Source organism: Gallinula chloropus (assembly GCF_964237585.1).
Source record: "Gallinula chloropus genome assembly, chromosome: Z".
NCBI classification, from domain to species: Eukaryota; Metazoa; Chordata; class Aves; order Gruiformes; family Rallidae; genus Gallinula; species Gallinula chloropus.
The window spans coordinates 71,248,237-71,275,236 of NC_140089.1; the positions used below are offsets into that span (position 1 = coordinate 71,248,237).

At 37.2% G+C, this 27,000-nt stretch overlaps 1 protein-coding gene across 1 annotated transcript in view; it reads right to left on the reverse strand.

Moving 5' to 3' along the window:
* Nucleotides 1–27,000, reverse strand: part of ITGA1 (integrin subunit alpha 1) — a gene marked incomplete at its 5' end in the record, with an annotated part of 69,051 nt that overhangs the window by 17,372 nt on the left and 24,679 nt on the right. Inside the window, 12 exons of the mRNA XM_084278660.1 lie at nt 805–948; nt 2,207–2,349; nt 3,410–3,554; nt 5,340–5,413; nt 10,238–10,403; nt 11,963–12,113; nt 13,733–13,881; nt 19,751–19,878; nt 20,544–20,658; nt 20,751–20,839; nt 21,808–21,920; nt 24,817–24,937. Coding sequence (XP_084134786.1) covers nt 805–948; nt 2,207–2,349; nt 3,410–3,554; nt 5,340–5,413; nt 10,238–10,403; nt 11,963–12,113; nt 13,733–13,881; nt 19,751–19,878; nt 20,544–20,658; nt 20,751–20,839; nt 21,808–21,920; nt 24,817–24,937 — 1,538 coding nt within the window. The remainder of the gene's footprint in view (nt 1–804; nt 949–2,206; nt 2,350–3,409; nt 3,555–5,339; nt 5,414–10,237; nt 10,404–11,962; nt 12,114–13,732; nt 13,882–19,750; nt 19,879–20,543; nt 20,659–20,750; nt 20,840–21,807; nt 21,921–24,816; nt 24,938–27,000) is intronic.

The following is a 27,000-nucleotide window of genomic DNA, read 5'->3' on the forward strand; positions in this document are numbered from 1 at the left end:
CAAAAGACAGCATTTCTCTTATATAGAATGAGTTCTGTCCTCAGTAGGCACATATTCCATGGCCTAACGTATACATACTTTGGGTATAGTGTGTATCCTAGACCAAAACTATGTCTACAGTATGGTATGTAACCAATCTTTCCAAGACATTGGTCCCATGAGTTCCATGTTAGAGATTAGCAGGAGCAAGCAGTTGATGCATCTCCTTTATTTGGAAATGCATAAAAGGAAACACAGGAAAAACAAATTTCAAACCCTCACATTACTAGAGGACATGGAATTCTTGTTTTCTTGCCAAACCTATTCACCAGAAATTTGTTGTTAGCAACCCTTACGTAGAAACTGGAAGAATTCCTTGTTAAATGCATCCAGTCTCTTCAGGTCCTTTTCTTGCAATAGTATTTTGTCATCATTGCTAGAATATAATTCAGTAACTGTTATAACAAACATAATGGCACTAGACTAAAAGAAGGAAAAAAGAAAAAGTATGCATAGACATTGGAAAGAGAGACATCAGGTTAATAAGCTGAGACGTAGCTGGTATATATCTCACTCTAGTTGTGACACGGTTAAAAGCAGTTGGATGTATGGAATTTAGTTCTAGGTTGGTAAGCAAGTCACAAGGATACTGGAGCACACATTTTTAGAAAGAATAAGCCCTACTGTTCCCTCATTGTCAAAACCACACTTCTCTTTTTTTAAACAGGTCATCTTCCCCAGATCAAATTATCATATTTCTTTACAATAAGGATATGAAGACAATAAGGAACATGTCTGTATCTGGTCAATAATCAACATCCTTACCTTGTTCAGACCATAAACATATACTTTGCCTTGCTCCTCCTTCTCAGTTCCCATAAACATAGGAGCTCCAACAAGAAGAAGGTCTGTAAAGGAGTCTCTATCAATGTCAATTGTGGTAAGAACACCGCCAAAGTATGACCCAATCTGCAGGAAAATACAATGTGTAAATCAGATAGAAATCAGCAACAACCTGCAATGTTTACTCTTCAGAGACCTGATTTATGGTTGCTTAACCAAATGTTAACCATGAGGCAGAAATTTTTTGTGCTGTCAAGATGATCTTTTTGGTCTGTTTGCCTTTGAAGCTTGTTTTCTGTTTTAGGGTTTGTTGTCAGGTTTTTTGTTGTGGTTTGTTTTTTTTTAAGATTGATCCATTCGCCATTCAACTTTCTTGAATCTGAAAGGTGCAAATGGTGCTGTCTATCTGCAAGAGGGAGTAGGATGTCCTAAGATACCATTTGAATAGAAATTTCTTGGTGAAGCTAGTTTTCTTTTCAATCTCAACCATCATACATAGAAGTAGCAGAAATAGTGGTCTTGGGCTTGCAGTAGAAAAAGGTAGGATTGTGGGTAAAAGCTCTGGGACAACACAGTGCAGTGTACAAAATTCCTAAGTTGCCATTAAAAGTGGAGGAACAAGATCTATACAAAGAGCTAGATCCTTCATTGACTGGGTAGAAGGTGAGGGATTTATCTGACTGCATTTGCTTTACAGCTAAGCCAGGTACTAGGCATGCTGTATTTCCTTTACACACAACATGAGAAGCAGTCCCTTCTAATGCAAGATGCATCTCCTTTCATAGAAGATGCTTCTAGTAGGCCAGAACGCTCAAACCTCTTTCATTGACTCTAAAAGGATTGTTTGATTAGCTGAGTGAAAATTATCCTGAAAGAATTATCCTGCAGTCCGGGGAGACCTGAGTAGGCAGGTCTTTCAACCCTAATCTGCATAATATTATACTACCACCGTCTTCAATTATGTAATTATATGTTGTTTTTTTTCCCTGCAGGAACAGCTCTCAGACAGATATAACAAGTAGCTATTTGATATTTCACAGTGATCTAGCTGATGCTGTCACACAGAACGCTGCTCGTTGCACCCATTTCCTGCCAGCAACGTACCCCTTCCACTCAGCAAATTGCAAGTACAGGGGTAGCTACCACAGCTTGACACTGGTGAAGTTTTAAGCCTCAATCAGAGCATTTCCAAGGGCCTCTGACTAATGTAGAGTCAGCTTTCCATTATTTACTATACCAGAGCACCTATCTAACCATTCCCTCTGATCTTGCTTACAACTCCCAGTTTCATTTCCTCATCTGATAGTGAGTCCTGGTTTGAAATCAATGTTTCTGTTTCTCATGCCATATTCCTCCCTTATGTTAACAGTGAATTCATACTTACTTGTTCTCCATTTAGCCTCTGAAGTACTTGTACCTCTCTTCCTTCCATTTTATAAATGATAACTTGGCCGGTGTGATTGTATCGTGGTTGTCCCGCTATGTACAGTACACCTCCAGGTGTCAAGGCTGAACTCACAGTATATCCTAGGAAGCAGGAAAGAAAGAAAGATGTAATACACACAGAATGCATCAGAAATACTTGCTGTGACTCTTTTAAGGCTTATGTTATGACTAGGTGTTTACCCCTACTTATGATAAATAATAACAGCAGAGTTAATTAAAAGAGCTAGGTGTGAATTTACCTATAGTCTGAAAGTCAAGAGCATCACTGTGTTATTAAACGTGTTCACAGGCTGCTGAGTCATGGTCACATTGCCATTCTCACACAGTGTAAGAATATGGTGGTACTGATGAAATAACAAGTCAACAGCTGGTAGGAAAGCTACTTTTAAAGAGCAGTTATTGATGGCTCACTGTTGAACTCATAGATTCCTCCAAATGTGATTCTGGGGGTGTTCTGAACCTAGCGCTGTTTAATACTAACAACAATTTAATAATTTAGGTGAAAGAAGACTTAAAAAATTGAAAAAAAAAGTAAATCAAAACTGAAGCAGGGTTGCAAGTACTATGGATCCAAATTTAAAATTACTTCACCAAATCTGACATATAAAAATAGCTAATGCGAAGAAGGCAAACAATGTGAAAAAAAAATAAATTCTAGTATTCACTCTTCACCAGTGAAAACATGGCTTAGATAAGATAACAGAACTATGAGGTGTAGAATGCAAGAACTAGAGGAGAGAGCAAGGCCACTGATTAGAAGGCTGAGGGGAGAACCATGGCCAGCCAAAACATAAAACATTATTATTAGAAAGATTGTGGTAAACAGTTGTTCTTGTCCATTGACTGTCAGAAATCAGCTTAATTTTAAGAAAAGATTTAGACTAAGTATTGTATAAAACTTCTTATTTATCAAGACAGAAAAGCTTCATAAGAATACTAGCGAAATCTGTAAACTCTCTGAAGATATTAGATATCTGTATTAGGTCTGTAAATGTTTGGACTAGGATTTTATTGTGTTTTTTTAATAAAAAGAACATGAAAATCATACAGTAGATATTTACACACATTATGCATTTTTCCAGGCAGCTAGAATATAAGATAATACTCTGTAAAATAGTCTTTGTTGGGCTATTTCTCTTACCTAGATAGGCTGCAAGGGGTTCATTTTTTTCTGAACGCCTGTCACGAAAAGTGCCATTAGTTGGCATTGAAATACCACTGTCCTTCACCATGAGCACTGTGCCATTCCAGTCATATGCTCCAACTGCTCCAAGCATGATCCAGTCCTTATGCAGAGAAAAACAAAAAGCTTGTTCTCCATGTGAACCATCTTTAGACGTTCATTGATCACGATGCGCACGTTTGGGTAATGCTTCCCGTATAGTTGCATATTTAGCTCTTTTATAGTATGACCCCTACAATCATAGCGAGTCTCTCATTTTTTGTTACAAATGCACCCAACTTAAGAAACAAAAAAACCCACCAAAACAAACCAAAGAAGGAAAAACGGCCATTGAGGAAAGCAGTGTAATGAAACACAGCTGCTACAACTTCAGCCCACCATTTCAAGCCAAAAAAGAGCTGAAATTCAGCAAAGCTCATCAGAGAATACAACACTTAAATGCATTCTCCAAACAAACTTTCAGAAACTTGAACTTTACTCTCTTGATTCTGTGAATCTTGTATATCGCGCAAGAGCCTTCTGTCAATGAGAAGTTGTTTGCTGACCTGTCCTGCTTAAAGGCATGAATGGAACTTTCTGTGTAAGATAGGCAGCAGAGACCCTGCATCTGTCCATGCATCAAGGACTGAAGATCCACTTCTGAAGTGAGCTTCTGGTGGTAGCCAGTCAGCTGTTTGTGATCTTCAAGAACATGCTCTACCAGATAGTCTTAAAAAATCATCCTATCAGGATAGTACTTGCTTCTAAAGCAGGATACACCATCTGAAGAATCAGGTGTAATGTAGTGCAGAGAGTAAAAATGAATGTAGATTACTTCTGCAACAAGGTATTTATGTTAAATCGTACTGAAGGTATTTTATTATCTTTTTTACTGGTGACATGCTGAGCTCTATACAAAGCTATATTGCAGGTTTTTCTATGCATGGCAGTTTATCTTGGTTTGCTTGTTTGTTCAGTTGAGTTATTGTGTTCTTTTCCATGGTCACTACTTCTTTGTATCTTTAAAACTTAACTCTTCACAGTTCTTCTGATCTCACGTTACATTTGAATTTCATTTGTGTGCATTAATGGATAAGTTTCATCACAATGGATACGTTTTGATTTTTCAAGAGTAAATAAAATACATAGGGAGTGATTATCTGCTGACACAAACTCCTGGGATTTTTGCATCCCAGTGTAAGAAATGCTCAATGTGCCAGGAGAACAAAGAACATGTTCTGATTCTAATATTACAGATCATATACATGACATAATTATCCTTTTCATATATCTTTTGTCTGCATTTCACCAATGCAATATCAATTTACGCATCATATAGAGAACAGGTTTATAGTTTACAGAAGCACAGAACGGTTTGGGTTGGAAGGGACCTCAAAGCCCATCCAGTTCCAACCCTCTGCCATGGGCAGGGACACTCTCCACTATACCAGAGTGCCCAAAGCCCCATCCAGCCTGGCTTTGAACACTGCCAGGGAAGGGGCAGCCACAGCTTCTCTCGGCAGCCTCAGAGTGAAGAATTTCTTCCTAATGACAAATCTAAATCTATCCTATTCAAGTTTAGAAATGTTGCCCCTTGTCCTGTCATTATAGACCCTGGTATAAAATCTTACTCTGTCTGTCTTAACATATTGCAGACTATTCTCCTGATAGAAAGTTCTAATAGGGCATTAAATTTAGGCTTCATGTGAAGAAGGTACTTTTCCTCTTAAGCTTTCAGCATTTATAATCAATCTTTACATAAATTTTTACAAAACCCCAACTGGTTTATAGGAAATTTCTAACAGTAAATAAGACTTTGCAAAGAATTCTGAAATACTCATTCCATATTCATGCCATCACCAACAAAAATGTACTTTGTAAGAGAACTATTTTCAAACAGTTTGTTTACCTGAGAATAATGAGCACTGAAACCAGCTTGAGACATTTCCATTTCAAATGAGGCTGCCTGCTGGTCTGTTGTTGCTATTAAACAGAAAAAAAAGGTTCCAAAACCAAATTAGTTTCAATCTGAAAAAGTATCTGAGTAGTGTAATAATAACGCTCACATGATATGATCGCAAGATTAGCTAGAATTTCCAGTGAACATAGTTTGCCATAGATTTTTATATTAAATACAGAAATTAAGATCTGGCTAAGTACTACCATTAAGTATGAGAGTTTCCATTTTAAGATTGTGTCTCAGAACTTGTCCAAGAAGTATTTCTGGGCTAAAACTGACCAGATTTGACCTCAGGCTAATGGTAAATATGTTTGGAATGTTTGATTAATATGGTTAAGCCATTTTCCACTTGAGCTAAGTGAACAATAAAACACCAGCCATGTAACCCTGGCCTTGTACTCAAGCAACTAAAAATTAATAGGCAGCTGGTAGAACTTTAAATGAAAAACACTTGATGTTTGTATGAACCTTTGCAAAAAACAACATAGGAAAATTTCAACTGTCCAAGATTCATAAGCCTCCAGGAAGGGCTTGGATACTATAATTCTGCCCAAAAAGTAACATGAAAACTTTCCTGTTATTCTTAAGTGACTTTGAATAAAAAAGGTAACAGGTGATTTAGCACTAGTTTAAGTACCTTGTCAGGTAGGCATATGCTAGTTATTAAACTTTGCTCCCAGGTACACTTGGAATATCACCAGGGAAGAGCAAGGTCTACCTTTTCCTGTACTCAAAAGCAATACTCAAGGACTGTTTTGCTATCTTAAGCACCACAGGCAAGGCAACGGTAGTCTGCATATTGATTTTTCCTTGACAGCAGGATAGGGGAATGAGCAGTAGGGGGAACTATGAAATCTGCTCTGGTTCTTGCCCAGGAAGAGTTCACAATTTGCTGAGTGCTGAGGCAAACCTCCAACTGTGTGAATGAAACTGAGGCACAGCAAGTTATGGCTGCATGAATTTCAGGCATCTGGACTATTAAATAATACTGAACTTTTGATACTCAGCAACTAAACCACAGAAGTTGCTCCCTGGGACATGATGTCTTTGCTTATTGTCGGGATTTATAGCCAGTCACAGTAAGGAGACATGATCTCAAATGTTTGACACAAAAACAAAAGCAATAATGTTTCACAAGATGTAGCTGCTTTGCTACATCTGAAAAAGACCTTTTTAAGCATAAAACTCTTAAGTTTCACATTTGCTGATTGTATTTTTAAGCAGTAAAGGATGCTCCTTAATGAGTTGAGAAAGACAGGACTCTCAGAGTCTGAGGCAGAAGACAATGCTCGTACTGTTAATATGTGCAGCTATGAATGATGCTTAGATAACAACCCTCAGTCCAAATTTCCATTGAGTTTCAAACTGCCAAGCATCGTACAAAGGATATTTTGTGCCTGCCTACGGGTTGGATAAAACATAAAATTGCTGTTAAAATCAGAAGTCCCTGCCATGAGACACAGACACATATGAAAAAGATTATGTGTAAATATCCACTGGCTGTCAAGTATGGGTTTTTGTTGGATTTGATTTTCCAAATCTCTCTCAATTTTTCCTTTGCATTTTTAAAGGCCAAGACCAAAAAGAAAACAAGAAAAATCCAAGAAAAAGAAAAATCAGGTATACTACTATACTAGCAAAGAGGCCATTTAGATCGAGAATTTTAACAGATTCAGATACAGAATTTCAAGAATTAAGGTTCCTGTAACAGAAGTTGGATCAGCTATACTGTATGGGGTTAATTAATCTTTTCCACACTGCACACATCCATAAACTGGATTGTCACCAGAAAGCTGGGTGGGACAGAATTAATCTGCTTTTCTCCCCCACCACAAAAATGCATACATGGACACAGTTGCAAATCTGGTATAACTACTGAAATGCTTTGGGATGGAACAGGAAACTATGACTGAAGAATCAACAGAAACTGGTTTAGTCAGCACCTTCTAGCTCCATCTCTACCAACCCAATGGAGAAATTCAACTTTGCTAGGTTTTGACAAAAAGCTAAGATCCCTCAGTTTCTGTTCTGATTCCCTTGCAGCCAGAATATGTTATTTCTGGGACTTTCACAGGTGGAGGAGGTGACACTTCTTGTTTCATATCATTGGTGTCTTGTTTAGAAATCTTAGCACATCTCTGAGCTCCTACTGAAAATCTGGAAATCAAGAAGCCTTTTGGGTATGGTGAAATTATCTAGCTTGGCTTTTATCACAGATCACAGAATCACAAGGTTGGAAAAGACCTTTAAGATCATCAAGTCCAACCGTTCACATCCTAAGTTAAACCATATCCCTAAGTACCTCATCTACCCTTTTTTTGAACACATCCAGGGAAGATGACTCAACCACCTCCCTGGGCAGCCTGTTCCAGGCCCTGACAACTCTTTCAGTAAAAAATCTTTTTCTAATGTCCAATCTAAACCTGCCCTGGCACAGCTTCATGCCATTTCCCCTTGTCCTATCTCCTGGCACCTGGCTGAAGAGACCATCGCCCACCACTCTACAACCTCCCTTCAGGTAGTTGTAGGTGGTGATAAGGTCTCCCCTCAGCCTCCTCTTCTCCAGGCTAAACATCCCCAGCTCCCTCAGCCAGTCCTCATATGATTTGCCCTCCAGCCCCTTCACCAGCCTGACTGCCTTTCTCGGGACTCACTCGAGGACCTCAATGTCCTTCTTATGGTGAGGAGTCCAGAACTGCACACAGTAATCAAAGTGTGGCCTCACCAATGCTGAGTACAGGGGCACAATCACCTCCCTAGACCTACTGGCCACACTGTTTTTGATACAAGCCAGGATGCCATTGGCCTTCTTGGCCACTTGGGCACACTGCTGACTCATATTCAGTGTGGAGTGAACCAACACCCCCAGGTCCTTCTCTGCCTGACAGCTCTCCAGCCAGTCTCCCCCAGGTCTGTAGCGCTGCATGGGGTTGTTATGGTGTGGGTGAAAATAGTTTTCTATATTTTTTTGTTTCAAAGTTATGTTTTCTGTAATTCAGCCATGTCCATACAAAATAAAAATTGAAAATATATCAAGGCAAAAATATCCTAACATATTTTAATGGGTTTATGCTAAATTAGAAGTAATAATATTCAAGAAGTACATACTTGTTACTGCATCTTTTGCAGAAAGTTAAAGCTGAATTTAGGGAGTACTGCAGAACTTGTTGATATTTAAGAGGTAAAATATGTTTAAACTACCAAAACACTGAAGGCCATGATAATGACAATTAGTCATCTCAAACCTGACTATCATACGAACATGTAATATTTATACAATATAATTAAACAGTTTCATCAGCATCATCATAACTACATTTAAAAAAATATTTTATTAAGCTACAGACCTTGTTTAATGTTTGAATGTTTTGTAACTTATGATTACAGGAATGAATTAATAAAGTCAATGGAATGGTTAGAGCTTATGATACAAAGCATTCCCCTACAGCATGGATTCAAGCCAGCACTGATTGCTAAAAGGGACAAGGTTGAGAGCAACAAAGTAAGACCATTGCTTCCAGTGGCATCAGGTTGTTCAAATGGTTGAAATCTTGAATTTGAGTATACTGATGTCCTCAAACTCAGTTGTGTTAGGTCTTACACCCCTTTTTTGTTGTCATGACCAGCAGGTAGTTAACTTTTTATTCTATATTCATTAAATTTTATTCTACTAATAAGAGACAACTATTTTTCTCACTTTTCTAGAAGTACAAAGCACAAACTGAGGACTAATTTTTCAATTTCTGTTTGAGCAACTGTTTTTTCCACTGAAAGTGTATTCTTCCTAGCAAACTGGGACTCAACAAGAGTCTCCTATTCAATGAACTTCAAAGTACTCAGTAAGCTTAAATAGGCAAAACTTTGGGCTTTAGAGAGATTATAGTCTCCCCAAATTAATGTGTTCCAAAAGTGAAATTTTCCACAAAGTCAAAAGGTAAGAACATATACACTTGGAAAAACACTTAGCAATTATCAGCTGAAAATAGTAATATTTGATCAAGCCAAATGATACACTAAAACGCAACCAACCTAAATATGTCTAAGAAATACAGTTCCAATTTAAAAAAACTTTAAAATACTCTCACATATTTGTACTACTTCTTGTCTTCTGAGTCAACATTATCTGTTGTTCCAGCTGTAAACTGCACTATTCCTTTACTTGGAAAGCTGAGATGTTGGAAAAAAAAAAGTCGAAAAACGGATGTTTTCTTTGTATGACATAAATCTTTTCAGAATTCTCTGGTACAGTTTATAACTAATAAACTCCGTCTTCTGTTACCACTAGTGTGCTTGAAACGCACAGAGATTTGGATAGCGTTGCCTAATTTGGATTGAGAATGTAAGAAGACATTACAAGAGAATGACTTTTCCGTGCTAAAATCTTAGTATCGTTAACATCCAAAGGAAACATATATCTTGTCAACTCTTGCACCAAGTCCATGTTAACACGCATAGCAAAGTAATATGCTGTATTCAACAACCAACAAAAAGGAGAACCTAAAGATATAGGCAGATGAACACATGATCATGGGGTAATCAGGATTTTGTCTAGTGATGTTTCATACCTAAGTGAATGTAACATCCTGTTTACCCCAGCTAAAACAGTAATTCTTACTTACCCCTTTAGGCTATTGTTTCCATAGGCTGCAACCCATCTGAATATACCTCACTTCATTATCTATGTTTTTGGTATCTATTGTAAAATATTTTATAATCTGAATAAACAAAATACCTGCATAATACATTTTATGCAGCAGAAATATTGCAAAGGAAGATAAAACCAGGTGATTTTTTTTTTGTTTCAGTTGTAAAACAAGCACAATGTAAAATTTTAAATAATGTTATACCTTCCAGGGCAAATATTCTCTCTCCAAGTGCTTCAACAATAGTTACAAGAGCTAACTCATCTGAGACATTGAAGAAATGCTTTTCAGTAGGCTTACTGGCAATTGATTTTATTTCCTCTACAAATTTCTCAGTACTTAAATTTCCTCTGCTGTAGCTGCCAAGAATCTAAAGAGAAAAAAAGAAAAAAAAAGTGTCAAGGATACATTTTAGAATCTGTTTTAAAAGATACCTTTGAGGCAAGTTGTCAAAGAATATTGGGAAATAATACCTAACCTTAATTTTCTCTATTAACACCTCCCACCAAATTTATTTGAAACCACTCTTTTCCAATGAGAACAGAATTGTATGGGAAATCTGTTGTTTTTCTAAAAATATCAAGAATAACAAATAAATGGTGTGGTGTAATGTCCACTATCTGCAGCTATGCTTTTTTTTTTATCCTTCTTCATAAAATTCTAATGATCTACTCTGTGATTTATTGAAGTAGACCTTAATTTAGGGAAAAAACACCACAACACCGCTCAAACCAGAATACAGAATTGCACTGACTTCAGCATAGGTACCATCAGTTCTCCTAAAAACATGGTATGTGAGCAATTACTGACAAGTTGACTAGGCATGAAATAATGTTTGGGCTTTTTTTTTTTTTGGTGCAAATTTGGCTTGTAAATACATATAAATCAACACTTGCATTCACTATTAGCAATTCCATCAAAGTACAAAACTTTAGAATTGATTTGCAGTTTTAACACCGTTACTGTAAAAATGCATCAGAAGACAACTACTCAATTCCCAGACCAACAAGTATATTTAATAGAAAAAAGTACTCCATACACTTACTTTTCTTTGTGAGGGAAATAAAAAACAAACTCCTATGTTCTAGCATTCCTGAAAATGGAGCAATTCAAAATTTTGTTCTAGACAGGGATTTTATCACTAAGAATTATTGTGGCTTCAGGGATGTCTTTTTCTTAAATTATCTCTAGCTTTATGAAGGAAAACACTGAAAAATTAATTTTTATGTCTATCTTTAAACTGAAGATACCATCTTTCTTGAAGTTGCATAGTTCCATATCACCTCATTGTATCAAGACAAAGAAAGTTAGGAACAGAAAAGCAACAAGCTGATGTACCTTCAAAATTAGCAAGAGAAAACATAATTTGAGTATAGAATACACAAATACATGGGAGATTTCACACCAAATCTATCACTGATGCTAGATGGGCCAACCTCCATCAGATTTAGCCTCTCATTCTACTATTGTTTGCTTAACATGAAAATGATAACTTTAGAATGCCAGAACAGGAATAGCCATAATAATAATGGTTTCTGTTGATGGTTTCCATTTCTTTTATCTTTCTTTTTTTTTTTTTGAAAAGTAGGTAATGTGTCTATAGAAATTGTTTAGAAGATCAGAAGAAATCCACTTTGTTCAGTGTTGCTTTTAACAAAAAGGATTTGATTTTAGACTACCCCTTTCTCCTTCTTCTTCACATGCACACACACCTGTCATCACTAGGACGACAGATAGATTGCTTTTTCTTATGTGCTATAAAATCAGAAAGCAAATTTTTAATGTTTTTTTTTCTTCTTTCTTTTTTTCCTCTCTTAAATGATTATATTTCCATAAAGATTCTGTGAAATGAACTTTTAAACAGAAATTACATTTGGAAGATGAAACATGCTTTTAAGACTCTGAATTTTCCCATTAAATTTCACTTACCGCAATAGCAAATCTCTGAATGTTTTCACCTTCACAATTATCAATCACTTCTTTTAATCTGTAGTTGTCATGTGATTCCCCATCAGTCACAATAACCATTACTTTTTGTACTCCTCTTCGCGCACCATGAGCCTCGGTAAAAGCCTCTTTCCTAAAGCAAGCATAAAGCGTTTGGAGAAAGGCAATCTCAGCATTTAGCACATGAATTGTATTTGCATAGTCAACCATAAACTAAAAAGATTTTCTATTAACTAAGAAGCAGGGAAAGGAGATTAATATTAATCATGAACAACTACAAACAATTGGAACGTACATGAGAGTTCACAGACAGTTTCATAAGCACTCATCCACTATTCTCTCATTTGAGAGAAACAGCAGAAAATACAATGCTGGATAGTGGAAAATTCTTCCTCTCTCCAAATAAACTTCTGGCACCTTACAACAGCTTTTGGGGGTACAAAACTCCAATGTATTTTGACCCTACGTTAGCACTTCAAGTGCTTAAAGTATTTACTTAAGCTACCAGCACACCTAGGCACACCACCAGTAAGACTGGGTGTTGGGAATGTGGCAGAAGTAGGTTATAGGTGAGAGGAGGCAGGTGAGGGTGACTGGTTCAATTCTACAGCTGCAGAAGGGCAAACGGGCACCGAGGCTTTGGGCAGCTGCTCACCCAGGCTCTGGAAGGGACCAGAAAAGGCAAGGCTGGAATAGGGCTGTGGAAGGGAAGAAGGCTGGATCAGGACTCTGGAGGAAAAGGAAGGAAGCGAACTTCCTCTTCTTAGAAAAAACCCACAGAACTCTAAGTCTGGCCACATGAGTGAAAGCAAAGATCTACCACTGACGACGGCCAAAAATGGATGGATAGGAAGAATGCAAGAACAGAGGAAGTTTCTGCTGATAGTCCCTGTGCACAGAGACTCTGAATCACATGTGGTTTCTGAGTATTTGGCAATTATCAGCTGGCTCTGCTTTTATTAACTTTTTTGGACTCTCTTAAGCTTCTGCTTCAATCTAGGGAAAACATTACTGGTGACTATGTAAGAACTCAATTGGATTTAAGACATCACAAAAAAAAAGCCCTTTGGTCAGATAATAAAATAATTAATCAGAAAGCTACTGCATATTTCACTAAATGGTTATTTGAAAAGGGTGAATGCAATCTTTTATAGAATTAATTCATGTTGTCTTACCAGAAGAAAAAGATACGAGGAAAACATTGTATGGTTTGAAAGCATCTAAGAGATTTTGTGTTTGCTGTCTGTTCTACAGAAGTTAGATTTCATTTTCCCCATAAAGGAAGCATTTCTAAATGATGCTATCACTACAGCAGATCTCCCAATGATCCAGAAACTTCAAAGACTTAATATCTAAAATTTTTGGGCTTTCAGACAAGTGTGACCTTAAATGCTGTAATAATCTTAAATTCAGAATGAAGACAAATTAATATAAAAATGTTCAATTTTTGCCTGTTTCCTCCAAAAAAAAATAATTCCCTTTATCCCTCTTCACACTCAGTCCCTACCTGCTCTATGTGGACATCAAAGGTTGTCAGCCTTTTGTGTAGGACTACAACCCTACTTACTCTATTCAAGACATACCTGCCCTACCAAGGTGCTATGCTAGACAGTCTCTTTATCTATCCTTCTAAATTTTGTTCACTTAACTGAAGTCAGATGTGATCCACACAATACTTTTAATTTATAAAATTAGAATGTCACCATATCTGTTTATTTCTGCTGTATGCAGGATGTTATTTTGTTTATTTACCTTGCCGTATCTATTCCCAGGGCTGTCATAGTTTGCGTGCCACCTCGCTGGCGTATTCTTGTGGCTGCGGCCATCACATCTTCTGTTGTTGAGTATGTATTCAGGAAAAACTCATGGACTACAGTCTGTCCATACTGAACAATTCCAACCTGAAATGCAAGGTTTATGTTAAAAATAAGCTACCCTTAAAGAAAATATTCATGTCTCCTGTAGTGGGGTTAATGCCTGCCTCTACCTACAGACAGAAAAAGAATTGAACTCTGTGTGTTTCCCTCAGTATGAAACACCTACAATCATTTGAGCAAAACTGGCTAGAAGGCACTTGATCTTTCAAAATTTTTTTGAGTTTCTACATTTTTTAAATTAAAAATGGGAGCAAAACCAAAAGCAAACTTAACTCCTCACTCTTCCTCACTTGTAATCTGTGCCACAGCTCTGGTCTCCCCTAGGCCAAGGCAGATGAATGCCCTAACCACCAGTCACAACTTCTCAAAATACTTTTCCAAAGCCATGGTTCACTCACAAATCTCTTTTTTCCATACAAATATAATATTCCTGTCTGATAGTTTATTTTTCCTCAATCCAGTCTAGAAACAGCACTGCAATGACAAATTTAGACCCTCAGGGTGAGATAAAGTCCCTAGTACCCTTATCTTGATGAAGATACCAGGTCAGTCCAGGAGATGGCCATTCTCCTAGCAGTAGGTAAGCCAAAGTAAGACATATCACAAGTGCCAGAAGGGACAACATGGATAAAACGGTAGCTTCTGAACTGAAGAAAGATGACGGAAAGACCCTAGATGACCTCAGCAGGACAAGTCTTTGTGCAAAAGATCAGCACTTGGGATTGGAACACAACCACAAATGCCCAAGGCAACCTGCTGCAAAAACACGTGTGAGAAAACTCCACAAGCAATATTCTTAAATATTAATTAAATTCTCTCATTTATCTCTGTCAGTGTTAATGTTTTGGCAGGCTCCTGACAGCTTTTACTGGGAGGAATCCACACAATATTCCATTAGCATATTTCAATTTTATGTTACACATGGCAATTTATAGGTGTTATTTAGGATAATGCAGTATTACATGGCATTTATGTCTCACTCATCTATTATTAAAAGCACTCTAACATTTAGGTACTGAAGATCAGTAAGACCTCTGGGATGTTTATGCCATCATATTATTTTAGAAGTGGCTCAGTATGTACTTTGCAAGTGCTTTATAGGTAGTTTTTCAGGTACTTTCATAGCCTCTCAAATTCTGTGCAGTGTTTCCTGGTAGTAGAAAGATTAGACTTGGATAAATATAAATATCATGATCCTTATGAAAAGCTTGTAACATTATTATGGGACTATAATTATAATGGTATGTGGTAGCAATAACTATCCTGCTTAATTTCAGTATCCTTTGAAAATACAATCAAATCTGGAAGAACTGATGCAAATTCAAGGTTACGAGAAGTTGCTCCCTTTTAAAATATTTTCATTCTCTTGCAGGCAGTTGAGGGCACACAGAGGTCACATGTTCTTGTGGACAGCAGCCTATTAACCCTGCACAGTGCTTACACAACTGGCTGGGACACAACCTGTCTTACTGCTCAGAACAGTCACATGGCACTGACTAAAGACCAAGCTGAAGATGAAATTTGCAATCAGTTCCCTCCAAGGCAACTCCTTTGTGGCATGCATCTAAAGTGACATACAGCATAATCTGAACAGGATGGTGCTAGTCATTTGAAAAGACTGCAATGAATTTGTGATAAACACGAGTTTTTCATTATGTTTGGACTTCTGGAGCAGGAGGAGTGCCTTAAATATTCCAGGACAATGCAGAAGTGTACCCAGAGACTAACGTAGAGCAGGGCCCACTGCTGTGGATTCACGGGCTCCGAAATAAGAATTTTGAGTATTTTATTGGCACCAAGGATCAACTACTGAATGCTGCCAGTGTGAAAAATATCTGCTAGTCTTTCATGATTCTAGAGACCCATGTTGCTGTGGTTGTTTTACTAAAAAAGATTACAGGCTGACATTTAGTTGTATCATTTCCTATTTGAAAGGAAACGCTGTCCATGATCACAGCAAGTAAACATTTTGAGCATTTCCTTCTCAGGAAGCGAATGGGAAGAACATCTGAGTCTGGAAAACTGCACTGTGTAGCATAGCTTGTAAACCAGGAAGGAAGGGGGGCATGTGGTTATCTTATGGGATACGATTGTTCTGTGAGACCCTTCCTTAGCACTAGCTTTGAAAACACTGATCACCATCTACACATTTCATGGCCTCAGAGATGAGCCATTCCACAAATAAGGGTAAACAAAAAGCTTTCCAAAACTGATAAAATACTACTAGGCTGCATGTTCCAGTCTCCTACAGGATCACATCTGCCTTGAAAAATTAGCATTATATTCTATTAGTTAGCAATGATGGTTTTGAGCTTTTATAGCCTTTCCATCTAATGGAAAACTGTAAATGACACATCTATGTGATGCAAATGTGCCTTTATGGGATAATAAGACTTTTCAAACTTTGTAAACTCATCAAGTCTCTGAGAATATCGCCTACAGGCTTTTTATGTTGATTCACTTTTAATTTAAATCTGGAAAATGCAGTAGTACTACACAGAAGGATGTAATTCTGCTCTATTTCAGAAAACCTAATATTTTTCCCAGCATTACTGACCATAATCTATTGAACATCTTTGTATTCTTAAGCTTATGTTCCCTTCCCTAGCATTCCATGCATTCCTTGGCTTTTATGTTACACAAGGGATTAGTTTTTAATTGTCACCAGTTCCTGTGAAAAAGTGTTGTATGAGAGAACGGGCAAGTGAAGGACTGTTCTACTTTGGGTCAAATTTTCTGAGGGCAATTACTTGTTCTATAAGTGAATACAGCCCCTTATTTGGAAAGTACATCCTGGATTTCCCAATAAATTATTAAGCTAAACTATTTGGAAAAAACCAATAAAACCAAAAAACCCCACCCACCAAACCAAACCAAACAACCCTGCCCCCCAAACCATACCAAACCAAAAAAACCTCAAACAAACAAACAAACCCCCCCATAAACAAAATGGAAGGAACAACATTTACTATGTGGAAATGATGATATGCTAGGATTTTCAACCATGGAATGCCAAGGAAAATCAGAAATATTTTTTGTTGCACTTAACATAAAAGAAAAGTGGAAATTCCTTGGATGATTTATCGAATAATGGATAATTTTATCATATGGAGATTTTGCTAAAGATAAGTGAATCATAGCAAAATTGCATTAATTGACCTACATTTTGTTTTGCTTCCAGAGATTTAGAAATTACTTGTAAGCTATTAAAATGATCTGTCTTAGTCCTGAATATTTTAATACCTCTTTAATACACTTCTGCTCTTCTGCAGATAAAACAGATCATAAGATTTAGCATGGGGTGTCATCTTAGTCCACTGATACAGTCCCTCCGGAGATACAGTAAAGTACAGGCCAAACACCTATAACTGCCTAGGTCATATATTAATGGAGAAATAAAACCTGTCTGAAAATTTCTGAAGGCCATTCCAATGTAGCTTGAGGGCTGGAATCGAATATATTTAAGCATTCTGCTTTCTCTTTTTACATTCTTTTACCAGAGAAGGTTGTTCATATGTAAAGGACTTAAAAACATACCCTTACATTTAAAACAAAATTATCTCTACAAAAGTTAAAAAATATGAAAAAAAAAAATCTTGCTGTCATGTTTTAGCTCCAGCCAGAAGTCAAGCTTGCAGTTGCATTAAAATGTGGAGCAAAGCCAGGAGAAATATTTTATTCTTACTTTTTACCAGTCTTTCTCATTTAATCCCTTCTTCCTTCTCCACTTTTCTATCATCACTTGTCCTTTACTTCTTTTATTCCTAAACTCATGATATTCAGTTTAACCATCATTATAGTGCTCTGGATTTTTTGGAGGATGGAAAAAGGAAAGTGTACTTCTGAAAAAATCATACCATAAACTAGCTTTTTGCATCTGAATCTTATGCCTTTCTCTTTCAAATTTGCCACGCATGGGACACTGACAAATTTCTCTCCTGACTTGCCACAAATTTAATAACCATTGTTTATGGAGGGGGTAAGTGGGGAAAAAAATCTCTCACAAGACTCTAATCAAACCAGTTTTGAACAAGTCACACCCAAGCTGCTAAAGAGTTATTCTCTAATCACCTCATTCCTTTCGCATGCAAGAGGAAAACAATCTGAAGCCAGTGAAAGTCCAATGATTTCTAAAAGCTCAACAATCCCCCAAAGGAGAACATGGAAAAATCAATTTAAAAAGACAGAAAGTAAACAACTGTTCCCGCATTTCTATTCTATCCTCTCAGAGGCAAGCAGAGAAATAGACCTTCTCTGTTTTTACCCCCTCTTCACCATTCAACAATCAACATTTTCTTAGAAAGGACATAGTGTGAGTGAAGGACACGGCATACAGTCATTTCTGCCTTTGGCTGTGCAAGGGTTCCCAAGCAGAGGGCTCGGAGAAAAGGATGGGACATGCTTTGGGGAGGGAGGAAAGGTTAGGGGAACTGAGAAAAATCCACCTAGCTCTTGACTTCCATTTCCAGTTTTTCAGCCTCTCTCCTCCTTATCCTGTTCTTATCTTGCTCTCAAATGTTTCTGTTCTGCAGCACATGGATGCCAAAGCTGACATTCTCAAGTGAATAAGTGTACGTGTGAGAAGAGGGGTAGCTATGCCAAACTGTGTGTAGAATGGATTTTGTAGGTGGAGATGGCAAGCTGCTGGAGTGCAGGCCAGCCAGGGATCTTTTGTGTGCAAGCTGAGGCATACAGGCGAGGCAGGGTTCCGAAAACAAACATAACAGAGGTGTGGTGATGTAAAAATTTAGGAATTGTGGGTTAGGAAGAAGGGCGAGAATGCAATAAAGCTGATTGTCCTGTATACTATTCCCACGAAGCCCTTTGGGCAGAGGGCAGCATGTTTTCCAGGCAGCTGTTGCCCCATACAGGGAAGTTCAAGTCTAAATATTCTCCCAAGATGGTCCATGTTTCAGTGATCACCAGCTTAAGGGAGCAGGGGAAATTTATTCCTTTTTTTTTTTCCTTTCTGTTAGATTTGACAAAGTGTTTTTCCTTCTTCCTCATGGTATCTGGAAGAACTGTGCATTTAAAATGACAAGACAAGACAAGTTAGGTTTTTACCTAACCCAAAGCAGCCCAAATGCTAGGTTTTGGCCTCCAGTCTATCAAATATTATACAGGATCCCAAAAATCCTTGATTTTGGGAAGGAGAAAAAGGGAAATGAAAGTAAGACCCAGTTTATTCTGCTGCTGTTTAAGTTTTCAGCTTCCCCCTTCCCCAAGTGCTGCTGGAATTGCTATTTACATACTCTGTTCAGCAGACTGTGAAGCATATGTCAGATCCTCAGCTGGAGTAATTGGTTGTAGCTCTGTTAATTCTGGTGGAACCGCATTGATTTATAGCAGCTGGGAGTTTGGCTCTCTCCCCTTATTATATAAATGCAGCTTCTGCCATTAATAACATGCCGCTTAACAGCCACTCGTTAATTATGATTTCAAAACATTTAAAAACTGTATGCTCAGTGCTCCACAGTACAGTTACTCAAAAAAACTTACAACCAAAGGCTGTCGAGCCATGCATGTGTGCTTTGGAAGAGCAGAAATGACCTTTGTGCTATGAAGTACAAAAGAAGACAAGAAATGGTTGTGGAGAGGAAGGAAGTGGGAAAAGACAATGTTCAAAAAGCTTCCACGCACTTAACTTTTGTTTCTAGGTTAGAACATCAGTTTCTCCAGACTGTCTGAGCAGCACAGGGAGGAAAAGCCTCCCTGACATTGCTACTTGGCAGCAGACACTGTCTTAGTTGTGGTTTTGGCTATTTTGTTTTAGTACCTGATTACAGTAAGTTCTTGGAATTGAACAGCACCATAGATGATGCTCTCATCTCATTTCCTTTAAATTCTTCTTTTTCTCATAAATTAAACAACCATAAAATATATACTGTGTTACCTGTGTTTGCTGAGGACCTATATCCATGTTTTTCAGGAGGCTGTTAAGGAAGGCTGTGACGCTTTCCCATGGATAAATGCTGTTGGACCCATCAAGGACTATGACAATATCCAACTGGGTTTTGCACTCTGCAACACAAATTGCAACATAAGAATTGATTCTAATGGGGGCCAAATATATCAGACAGCTCTAGCTACTTCTGTGATTATTAACGTGCATAACCTTTTGCAGTGGGCCTGAACTGACATGTTTGACACCAACTGTCATTCATCTTTTGAATCACATTTTACATGGTTTGTTTTCCCTTTATCATAAGGCAAGGAACTTTCTTGTAAGCACAAATTTAAGAATGGGATTATAAAATCATGTAACTGTAGTGTTTACCAGTGACCCCCACGTTCTTCAATATCAATCAGTTTGTCTTCGATTTTACCGAAGTACCAAGTCTTTAAGATTTTTACCTCTATTACTAAATTGGGTTTGTGTTAGGTCTTACAATGTCGTCATTATGTAAAAGGAGTCTTTTGGCCATAAGTAAAAAACATAAGCAACTATTTTTAGCAATTGTGTTTGGATGTCACATAGCACTCTACTGATTGTTTATAGTGAGACAAATTCCAAAAGTAGCAAGAACTTAGTTATAATACAGACAATGAAAACATTTACTTAACTTGGTAATGCTGGTAGCTAAATTAAGCAGTTCGTACTTTATGGTATGTCTGTGTGTATACATTTGTCTTGTTTGGCACTTTGTATTCTCAGACACACAAGAGAATTCCTGTGGCACGCATACCTTGCACAGATGGAGCAATCGCCTCAATGGAATCAAAAGTGGAGCTGACATTAGAGCAAACCCCGGTTGTGTAATGCAAACGCCCACATTTATATGCATAAAGTGGTCCACATGCCTTTAAAAGATGAAAAAAGATGAAATGTTCTTGTTATGGTACCTGAGGAAAAACCAGACTTCTTTCAAAATTGGCAAAAAGTCCTTTCTTACCAGAAAGCCTCCTTTTGGGTTAGTTACTAAGGTTGTTCCAAGAGTCATGTTTTCTTTTACTTCCACAACGTTAGGAACTGAAGTAGCATCTATAAATAGATTAGAATGTTAAGTATTTGGGAACATGAAAACAAAATGTTAAAGTATATATCCCCTATCATGGAGCTTCCAGCTTCTAAAATAAATCCCAGACTGACACTGGTTTCATAAAATATTTTAGCACCCTTCCTACTCCTTCCTCAATTGCAACAACCAAGAAAAATTTCTGAGACTGGCTTTTGTCCCAGAAAATTTGTCTGGGTTGCTGTCTCAAATAGTTTTCTTGAACTGCCAAAAAAGAAAAAGAGTAAAAATAACAGTGCATCACAAAAGCAAGAGATTACTGTTCACACAGTTTTGTTAATCAGAAAACAAACATTAATTTTTTCTCCTGGCCTGCTATACTTAACCAATTTTAGATTTGCTACTGTTATGTTACATTACTAACATGAGGCTTTCAAGGAAAAAGAGGAAATAAAAAATACCCAAACAGGCATTTAGCGAAATTCATATTAACAGGAAGTCTCTTCCTGCCTACGTCATCTATCTCTTGACATGAGCAATAAAGTCATTAATCTGTGCTTGTATCACATTAAATGCATGAGAGTGGTTCTGGCAAGCTATGTTCTCATCAAAATCTCACTGATGGCATTATGAAGGCTCTTGTTGGCTTTTAGAGAGCTTTGGAAAGGATAATGTGTGAATCTATGCTCCATGGCCTTTTTGGCTCCATGGCCAGGGCTGCCAACCACAGTAAACTAATGTGAGCCATTATAACATTTTGATAACATAGTCAATTGCCTTTCTAAAACTATGAGCATGTTTTCCACAGGACAACCAGAAGCTTTAAAATAAAATTATTTTTGATGTTACAAACACAACTTTCTTCAAATCTACCCCTGTAGCCCTATGGAAATCTCCACTGAAACAATTCTAATGCATATTTACTAGCTAAAATATCCTAAAATCCGTTCATGTATAATTTTTCCATGTGACAGAGCTTTATTTTCTTTCATACCTGGTAAGTTCAGTTTTATGCAGGGTGATTGGTTGTTCCTTCCTACAGGGCATTTGTATACATCTCCTGTTCTTTTCTCAGGTTGGCCAACTAATGGTGAACCAATAAGTACCCTGCAAATGAAATAAGTTACCTAAAATTTCCTCTTTCTTAAAAGGCACAGAAGTCAGTAAATAAACATTACAGCAAGAGAATAGCTACATCAAGATCTATACAAAGAGTACAGGATGGAGAGCAAGAAAAGTACCTGTTACACTAGTTCAAATACAAGCAAAAGCAGCCACTTGATCTCCTCTTTAACAAGGACACAGAAAGATGTGCCTAGTTACCAAATTACACAATAGAATAACATTTTCAAAAAATCCCAAAGTTAAACAAAAGCTATATTCGTGGGTGGATGACAAGTAGTAAAAGTAATATAGAGGGAAATAACTTTTATTTAATATCTCCTTGATCTTTAGTGTATTTTAAAAGAAAATGTATTTTCAATGCTGAGAGACCAAATGCCAAAGGTCATAAGCACCCAGAAGAAGAATTCAGTCTGGAGTAATGTAAGCCAGAAGTGTGAAATGAACATTTCTTCTTATTATTAGTAAAAAATAATGTATTTAAAAGTTGGGGGTTTTTTTAAATTAAAATGTTAAGGATTTTTATCCTGTGCATTTCTTTTCCAAAATTTGTTGAGAACAAAAATCACCATGCTTATATATTACTTTGTAAGCAACACACCTTAGCATTTAGGTGTGCTAAATCCAGTTTTCAGTAAGAAACACAGGTTAGAGATGGACAGTGCTTCTGTTCTCAAATCTTCTTTAGCTATACTGAATAGCCCAGAATTACCCATCAAGTAACAACTAGATCCATTAAATGTATAATTAAGAACTTGGCTTAAATTAGAATTCAGAGCGCATTCTGGAAACAGAAAATCTGCCATAAAGACTAATAGTTCAGTAAGATTTGCCTCTGAACATTTAGAAGATTGTGAAGAGTTATTGAGAGAACCATTTCAACCTTTAACCATAAATTTATGTGTTCCACCAGAAGATACTTAAATAGAATGATATAAAATGTAAAATGTAGCCTACAGATTTAAAACACAGACAGAAAGGAGAATTAAAGCCTGCTACACAATCCAGCTTTTTTTTATCCCCCCTCAAAAAAAAACCAACCACCAAACAACACTGTGATCCATTAAGATTTTTTCATTAATAAAAAAGTAATTAATTCAAAAGCAAAATAAAATGCTACAAGTATATATTGAACCTGATTGCTCTTTCAAACTATATGCTGCAAGGTATGCATTTTTTACAGCAAAACATAGAAACAGGCATGACACCCTATTATGCATCCTTGACTTCCATTTAACTGCAGGGTAGCTGAGTGTGCTTGACATCCCATGGGAGGTGATGATCAGCAGGATCATGTCCTTGTACTGTTCTTTTCCCGGAAAGTGAGCCCCATGAACAGAGAGAAATGGTCTGAAAGGCTCTTCTGTCTTTTTGCATGGGGGATGTTTTTAGGGGAGCCCAGTTTTATCGAGAAACAGCCACGGCCAAGTTCACACAACAACCACTGCTGAGAAGTGCTACCTGTGGTAACTAGGTAGCATTATAACAGTTGACAAAGCATCACAAGGCTGCTTTGTGTATTTATTTTTAAGTGTCAGCCTACAGATTTCCTACTCTGGATGCTGCAGATGATTTGACTATTTAACAGCAGCTCTGGAGTTTAATGTCAGAGATGTTCAGATCTAGCACACCAGTTTAGATTGCCATCTTCCTTCAGTTACTGGAAGAGTTGCCATTTCCAGCTCATATTATGTTTTGCTCTTGAAAGGTGTCAGGACAGTTTACAAGAATATAGATTACTTTCTAAAATGTCAGTTATAGATACCATCTCAGAATGGATACCATTTCCTAATGGTCTAAAATAGTTTAAAGAAAGATCCTCATTATTCTCCCATGACTCTGATGCAGATGTATATTTAAATATCCTACAGCCTGGGCAATTAAGAACTAGAATTTTCAAAAGCAAGCTTTGCAATTTCATTTCAGCAAATGTGTCCTGTGGCTAACAGGGAATGCTGTGTTGCAGTCATGGACAGACTCTTGAATCTGACAACCCTGATGCTTGTGGAGGGGATTGCTTGGGCACTGCAGGTCACGCAGCCACATGTCTGTTGTCCCAGGCTGCCTATGGGAGTCCCTCGGTTTACCAGGATTGTCAAATTACTAGCACAGCTCTGGGAAAACCAGAGCAACCTGCAAAGACTGATGGATATGTCAGGATTCCCAAACCTTTTACCATTCAATCATCCATTCAGTCCTCCAGCCCAGGGGTTAGCTTGTGAAGTTTGTTTTTACAAGGTAAGAACTTAATAGGTGTTTGTCAAAAGACCAAGAGTTAATGTCACGAGTAAGCACATCAAAATGCAACTTCTAAATTGGGAGAACAAGAAGGAAAATATAGGTTAAGAGGAACACTCCTAGTCCCAAATGCAAACACTTTACTAATTGCAAGACATAATTAGCCCTCCAAAAGGGAAGGTAGACTACTGTATGAATAAAGATTTTGAAAGGGAAATTTTCCCACCAATTAAAAGACTCAGTTCAGACAACCTGACAGAAGGCTTTAGAAAAAATTATGTTATGCAGATTACTTAGGTAAAACAGAAGCAATTTCACTGCCAATACATCAACATGGGGAAAAGTTTTATTTGGTAAATGAAAATAGAGGGCTCAGGCATAACACAAAACTTTCTCAGTCCATCAGTGGGGGCATTTACACACTTTGTGAACTCATTTATGTGTTTGAGGCAACAAAAGTAGATATAAAATTGGATCTTCCAGTCTCTGTCTTCCCAGGTTTCATTATGGCCGTGCATAACTTTAAAAAATATGACTCTCAGAATCTGACCCTTACATATCAGGCACATTTACAAATAACAGTATAGCACTTGAGTCGCTAAATACCTGATAATTTGTGGTTTCCATTTAAAAACCAACTTACCATTTTCCTTCCTCATTTTCATACTGTTGGACTGTGTACCCAAACATGTCTTCCAGAGGCCCACTGAAGGTCATTGCATTTTTCACATCAACATTGGAAGAGCCGACGAGGTGAAAGAGAACTTGAAAAAGATAAAATAAGTAATATGCAACAATATACATAAACCTCAAGACTGTAAGAAATCTAGGTTCAGTTATGATTTTACTGAGGGTACAAGCCAGGGGTTGAAAGTGGTGTTTCAGGCTGGAAAGAGATTTAAAATGTGCTCCCTCATACATACATACATACATACGCAGCTGCATTCAGAGATGTTGGCAACTGGACTTCTGTATCCAAAACCCATTTAGCAAAGTCCATCACTCACTTGTAAATCACAATTCAAATGATATTAAGCTAAATATTATTACCTTAAATAGTAAATAGAATAACTTTTTAGTTATTTTTATTTCTGTTTTGCTCCCTGCAATTCTAACCTAAGAGTTTTACACAAAATGTTCCTACCCTCATTCAAGTTTGTAATTCTAAAGTTGTCATAAATCTGAGAATTAAGTAATTTTCAACATTATTATTAACTAATTTTTAATGCAACCAGATGACGTTATCTCAAAACTACCTGTATGAGACTACATGCAGAAGCCCAACGTTTACCCACTTAGGAAAAGTTGCTCTACAACAGTGGTGTTGGACTATGGTAAGATCAGTCATGACAGCAGATGCTTCTTCAGATTCATTTCACATACCCTAAAGCTCAGTGATCACCATCATCAGGGAAAATACTGTAAAAATATCACTGTATAGCAAATTTCATAAAAATTAGGTATATAGGGTGAATGATCCAGCTTGAAGTTACAGTCATAACTCATGGTAAGGCTCATAAAGAACATAAAGAAAGTTAAAAAATTACTATTTATATATAGATAAATAAGGCTATTTGTTTTTACTTCTTACAGAGATTCCTTCCATCTTTGTCCTGTTGAAGTCAGTTTCAAACGTAACCACCAACTCTGCCACTGCAGAGCTATGTATTTAATTCACTAGAACCGAAAATTAGTTGAACTTGTAGAAAATCAGTAGTACTTAGACACACAATTATGTTCAAGTTTCATTTCATTTGAAAGAAGCATTTCACGATAATTTTATGACATTTACAAGTTACATAAAAATATCCAAATCCATTATACTTTTTGCATGTCAAAACATCTAAATAATGTCCAGTTACTAAAATACATCTGTGTTATTCACCACTGAGACAATTATATTCTCATAGAAAGCTTGTTACTATAATTAAGCTCCCAAGTGGTCAATACCAATCTGTCTCTCTCAGCATCTTATTTCCTGCTTAATGGAGTAAAATTATCACAGAAGACTATTTATCACTTAGGAGGTATTTCCAGTTTCACTGGACAGCAAATAAAGGAAAAGTTGCATTTGTGTTATTTTAGTTTTTCTTTCTCCAGAGTCAGGAAATGTAAGGAAATGAACAAACTAAAACAGAGTTTATTTTACTCTTCAGCAAAGATTTATTTGCAAGTGATAAAAGAAAATCCATTGCTGACAGTCTGATGGGAAATAATTTGCCAGAAAAGTAATCCATACATCTCTTGTCTTCCTTAAACATTTATGTTTAAAAGAATTCTGCTATGCCTGTTCATATGCAATATGCTTTTTCCTCCCCTACTCTCCATCATCAAAGCACAACTAAAATCAACAAAGTCACACAGACTCACAAAGATGGAAAAGACCTTTAAGATCATCAAGTCCAACCGTTCCCATCCTATGCTAAACCATATCCCTAAGTACCTCATCTACCCTTTTTTGGAACACATCCAGGGAACGTGACTCAACCCCCTCCCTGGGCAGCCTGTTCCAGGCCCTGACAACTCTTTCAGTAATTTTTTTTTTTTTAACATCTTATCTGACCCTGCCCTGGCACAGCTTCATGCCATTTCCCATTGTCCTATCAGCTGTCACCTGGCTGAAGAGACCATCGCCCACCTCTCTACAACCTCCCTTCTGGTAGTTGTAGGCAGATAAGTAACTTTTAAAAATTCAATTATCAGTGTAGAAATCTCCTATTGTTAAATTTCAGAGTATAAATAATTGCTATTATTGACACCATGTGTGGCATTCGCACCACGTCATTTAGACTCCCAACTGACCTCCTAGACAATGAAATGGTTCTAA